General features: G+C 40.3%; 1 protein-coding gene across 1 annotated transcript; it reads right to left on the reverse strand.

Moving 5' to 3' along the window:
* Window positions 1-347: 347 nt before the first annotated feature.
* LOC119908592 (neuroplastin-like) lies at window positions 348-2,935 on the reverse strand. The gene is made up of 4 exons (XM_038726376.1): window positions 2,537-2,935; window positions 2,344-2,444; window positions 599-767; window positions 348-480 (listed from the first exon to the last, which is right to left on the reverse strand). The coding sequence occupies exons 1-4, from the start codon at window positions 2,917-2,919 to the stop codon at window positions 375-377; spliced, it is 759 nt and encodes a 252-aa protein (XP_038582304.1). The 5' UTR covers window positions 2,920-2,935; the 3' UTR covers window positions 348-374.
* Between the last annotated feature and the right edge of the window lie 2,644 nt (window positions 2,936-5,579).

A 5,579-nucleotide genomic window follows, 5' to 3' on the forward strand; every position in this document is an offset into this window, starting at 1 on the left:
TGTATTCTGTATATTATAAATCTGCCTGGCTCTACATCTTTTTCTGCTGGATGAATAGAAATGCCCCATAACATAAAACCTTTTCAAAATCCAATTTTCCTCCATAGCGATGCGTGTGACCGCAGAAAAGGCTGACCAGATTTTACCGTTGAGACATAATCCCTTGCCATCAGACAAACAAGACACCATCTGTTGCCACTGAGCCAGGCATTGGTTAGATGGAGTGTCAAGGGCACCGGCTGCCCCTGAGCAGCCATCAGAGCCGTTTGAAATCACAGGTCCTCACATGACAGGGCTGCAATTGCTCAAGGCCATTTTTTGGTGACATCTCCAATGTGGCCTTGAAACTGACAAAGATGCCTGCAGGTCACAAATCAACACCTACATTTAACTTCGATAGTGGCGTTGGCTGAAGGAGTCATATCGAAGGTGTAGACACACATGTACACTCCGGCATCGTCTCCTCTTGGTTTGTTCCGCCTGCAGAGCAGATACACACCTCACGTGAACCCACATCAGGCTGCTAAACTATGTATTTAGCACTGTGACACACACACACACACACACCAGTTGCATAAGGTTTTGCCCAGACTCCTACCTGTACTCAGTGTTCTTATTTTGGGTGTGTGTTCCCGGGATCTCCTCCCCATTCTTCATCCAGTAGCTCTCCATGTGGACACTGTGGGCATTGGTCAGGTTGCACTGCAATGTGAAAGTGTCACCTTCCACAGGAAGTGTGATGTGGTCAGAGGCGATGATTGATGGCTCTGCAAGAGAAACATAGATCAGCTACAACAGAAGTGATGCTTGCTAGGACTCGTGGGGGAGGGTGTGCTGAAAGATGTAAACAACAATGCACAGAGGGTTCAGACAGACACCTCCGCCATCCAGACTTTATACAATATAGCACAGGAATAGAGTGGTAGGAATTATTTTGGACATCCAGAGTTCCTTAAGAAGAAGTCATTCTCTGCACTGTTACAGTAGCTGAAGGTGGAAGTGGGAGCACTTCCAAGGCTCAGCAGAGCATGAAACTCTCTTGGTTGAATTGTCAGCCCAAAAGATGACCAACTGCATTAGATGAATGGAAGATTGAGCTTTTTACAAATTGTATGGTACAGCCCGCTGCTTTAACGAATATAATGGCTCAATTGCAGATAAATTACTAAAAAAAAACTTTAGAAACTATGGTGCTGTGTTGTGGCCTCAACTGCAATGATAAAGCATTGCTACAGCCCTGAGCAATCTGCTATTGCACAAATAATCATGACTTCTCAGAAAAAACACTGAATTTATTAAACTGTTGGCCCTGACGTAAACCTATAGTATCATTACATTGTCACATGGACCATGTGTTCCTACGTAGAGGAACATTGAGGATTTCATTTAATACAAATATTAAAAACGGAAATTCACAGTACTTCTGGAAAAGTACCTGTGGGGCCAGTTTCTGTAGAGTACACAAGTGTAGAGCATATTTCTGTTACACTACAGGAATACAGGTCTAACCTTTCTGTCATATTCTTCCAAACACTGATTTGTAATGCTAAAATAAACTCAAGCAGGGCTAAAAATATGCCTTAATCTTCTACCACAACGGATTCACCTTTTATAAAAGACGACTCATGTTGGGAGCCAATGAGGGTGACTCTAGGTCAAGTTCCATTCAACAATTCTCTTAGCTTAGATTTGAATGAGATTAAATACTTATTACTATTAATACCATAAAAAATAAACAGAAACTCAACAACAACATATATCTGGATTATATACATCTTGTTTGTACATGTAAACACAGGTGAACCTCTCAAACTGGGTAGTTTTTTTTCTATACCTTACTATGAGGAATATAAACTTATTTTGTAGCCAATATTTCAATTAACAAAACGTCAAACCTCACAAATGTTGTCTTAATCTAAACTACTTTGCAGACATAAAATCATTTGAATGTTTTGATTATAAATCTGGTGCTATCTGATCAAAGAGTAAGTAAACAAGATTACAATATGACCAGACATTTGATGGCATTTTTCAGTGCTTTTTGATACTCTGTGCTACAGAAACATTTCAGTTTCCACTTATAGGTTCTCTGCATTTCAGATTCTACATACATATTATATTGCACAACTTTGTGTGTTTAAGTATAGTCAAGTATTCAAAATTTTACATTTGAAAACAGGTAACGACAGTAAACCAAAGAAAAAATTTAATTGAATATACATGTCATTTAGTTCAGGGAAATGAGAAGATGACAACTAAAGGGAAAGAAAAATGAGGCAGAGAGGAAAAGGAGACTGGGAGGAGATTGGGCTCTACGGGGTGTAGGTTGAAGGATGCACTGACTGAACCGAGGGATGAGTACAATGCAATCAGTTGATGGTGTTTTTCTTCCTTTTCCAGGTCTGCAGGGGAGGATGGCACCTACGGAGGAAGCTAGCTGTCCTCTGGAGAGGTTTGAGGGAGGCTGAATCACACAGGAACTGTTAGATTTGGTTGCTAACGGAGGGGTGGGGTGGGATCTTTGCTCTACACTGACAACTCACTCTGCAGCACTGTTATAGTGGCCTGAGCACGGATCCAAGTGGTGGCTGGATTTTGGTGCAGGTCGTTGCGTCTCGGGTCATTACTGGCTCTGCACTCGTACGTCCCAGCATCATCCAGCGTAAGACGAGAGACACCCAACACGCTCACGCCGTTGGCACCGTAGGCCGTGTTGATGGACACTCGCCGCTTACGGGCGCCGTCCCACAGCTGCCTGAAGGAATCAGCTCGGTTGATCTCAGAGTACCACCACTGGATTTCTGGGGTGGGGTTTCCCACCACGTCACAGTACAGCTCAAAGGTGTCGCCCGTGAGCTTAGTTTCAGAAAGAGGCGATTTCACAAAGCCAGCTGGTGGTGGAGATTTAGGGGGCAGCATGTCCAGAGATTGAAAAGGAAAGCAGGTGAAGGATGGAAAGGTAAGAAAAAAAAACAGGGCAAATTAAATGGGAACCAGAAAAGGAAAGAAAAAAAAAGATAATATAAATAATCAAAAAGACACTGACAGACAAATTATCATAAAATGAAACAAAGGTTAATTTAAGTAAAAAATAAAATAAAGTAGAAATGTAGACAATGTAAATATACAGCCGCAGCTTCAATATCAATTAATCGGTTGCCAATTTTCTCTTAATTTCTTTAACTGTTTGGTCTATAAAATGTTTGAAAATAGAGAAAACTTTTCCAGAGCCCAAGTTGACCTACTCATACATTGCTTTATTTTGGCTTACTAACAGTCCAAAACCAAAGATATTCAATTTACTATCATAGAAGATATAAAAGCAGGTAAATGAAAGGCAGAAACAGAGTATATGGGGCATTTTTTGCTTCACACAAAAGAAATTATGATAATTCAATCACCAAAATAGTTGCCTATTAATTTTCTGCTGTTGGACATATAATTGTCAGAGAGAGAGAGAGAGAGAGAGAGAGAGAGAGAGAGAGAGAGAGAGAGAGAGAGAGAGAGAGAGAGAGAGAGAGAGAGAGAGAGAGAGAGAGAGAGAGAGAGAGATGACTCTCAGATGTGCCTAAGCCGTTACTGCGACTATTCCTAGGAAGCTTTAATTCAATTCAACTGGGACGTCCTTGCAGGGCTGCTCTCACTTGGTTCTGTCCAATTAATGATATCATATAAATTTGTGTCTGGCTTACACATCCCTCACATCCAAAAGTCCTCCAAGTGACCTTGTCATTTTCACTACATCTTGTCTGTATAATGAAAACATCATTGCAGCTTCAGAACACCAGGCAAACTGTTCTGTTAATTTTTGACAGGATTAAATGTCTCCCTCTCTGAAGTGAATGCAATAAATGTGAAACAATTGATCATGGCTGCATACAGATGTGGAGTACGAGGACAGGGGGCTGTAGTAATAAAACATAGTCTATAGGTACTGTGGAGAGCACATTAGATTGAGAGGAGATTTATAGAAGCTGCAGCTCTGGGTCTCTGGGGAGCATGTGGGCGCGTGGTGATAGACCCCCTCCGTTTCCATAGAAGCATTTCACGGCAACAAAGTAGGAAGAGGGAGAGACAGCAAACCAGACCAGGCAGATCACCACAAGACCGACAATCACGTGTTTCTTTTGTCAAGCAGACATCATAACCCTGCTGTACCAGCACATTACTGTAACCAGGTTATCAGGTGCACTTGGCTAAAACTGATCCTGCGAAAACTCCTACCTTCATGAAGGTTATAATATTGTTTTAGAGAGGTGCTGATTCAACTGTTTAATCATTTTGCAGTCTGCATTGCATTATACCCAAAGTCAAAGTGATTTTATTTGTCATATGCACCAAATAAACATAAATAAACATTCCATGATCCAGTGCAGAGAAAATCTTGTGACATGGTTTGTGACAGCTATGCTGACAGCTTTCTGAGTTGGTGGACAAAATAATAGAAACACCTGTAACAAGCCAACAATTCAACAGTGCCACAAACCGCTGCCTCTGAAATTATCATACCGTTGAATCTGCACCCATCTAAAACAGTTTGAACTAAAAATGAACATTATAACCTTCATGAAGGTAGGCTTTATTGCAGGACTGTTGTATTAGGCTGATTTAGCTTGGTGGACCAAACCAAATTGAGTGTACAGAAGTACCAGTATATAACATGACTGGGACTGAAAAATAAAAACAGACACCCTCAGCTCTTAACATAGAACTGCCGAGAGACAGATTCTGCCACCTCGGATAGTCTAGATGCATCAAAAGTGCTGAGCCAGTAGCGCTGTCCCTGCACGCCACTGTACTGTACATTCGTGAATGGCGTCACTCATGTCAAGCTGATGCTAGTTCAGTTTTGGCATGTGGTTATGAGAGTGGGTGATCTGAGAACTATAAAGTCTGCATTGCCCTTTTTCAGTTTTGTTTCACGATCATTTGAGATCACCCGGATTAATAATAATAAAATTATCTGCATATTCTTAACATTTCAATGTGTTTGGCTGCAATCAACTGATCATTTTGATCGCCATTTCATCCCAGCCCAGCAAGACACTTTAAAAAGTGCTTGTTTTGTCCCAGTCTAAAAGATATTTCATTTTAGTAACTAAAGATTACTTTATTATTGCCTTTACAAGAAGGCTTAAAAACCTGTTATTTTCTGCTGCATTCTAAGGTTGTTTATGGCTTTTATTTGTATGTCTTTGTGTTTGAATTGTGCTACATAATTCAATTTGTCTTTGCCTTTTTGCATATAATCTATTAATCGTCTGGTCAAAAAAATGTGGAGTAATGAAAAATGCTCATCACAGTTTCCAAGAGCCCATGGTGACATCTTCAAATGTCTTGTTTTGTCAATCCAAAACCAGTTTCTGATGATATAAAACCCGATAAAAGCAGTAAATATTGACATTGGAGAAGCTGAACCCCAGAGAATAGTTAGAGTTTGAGCTAGATTACTAACAATTAATCGATTATCAAAATAGTTGGCTATTCATTTTCTGCTAATCTACTAATCAATTAGTCAGCTAATTATTTCAGCTCAAATGTAACTTTAAAGGTGTGGTGTTATTTTTATAATGCCTTTT

The sequence above is a fragment of the Micropterus salmoides genome, unplaced genomic scaffold (genome assembly GCF_014851395.1).
Source record: "Micropterus salmoides isolate LMB-PRFRI ecotype aquatic unplaced genomic scaffold, ASM1485139v1 Ms_hic_scaffold_18, whole genome shotgun sequence".
NCBI classification, from domain to species: Eukaryota; Metazoa; Chordata; class Actinopteri; order Centrarchiformes; family Centrarchidae; genus Micropterus; species Micropterus salmoides.

Coding starts and splice junctions, on each gene's coding strand:
- LOC119908592 (XM_038726376.1), bottom strand. CDS start 2,919: ATGCTGCCCCCTAAATCTCCACCACCAGCTGGCTTTGTGAAATCGCCT. Junction 2,445..2,536: donor ACAGTGCTGCAGAGTGAGTT/GTCAGTGTAGAG, acceptor AAACCTCTCCAG/AGGACAGCTAGCTTCCTCCG. Junction 481..598: donor AATAAGAACACTGAGTACAG/GTAGGAGTCTGG, acceptor TCTGCTCTGCAG/GCGGAACAAACCAAGAGGAG.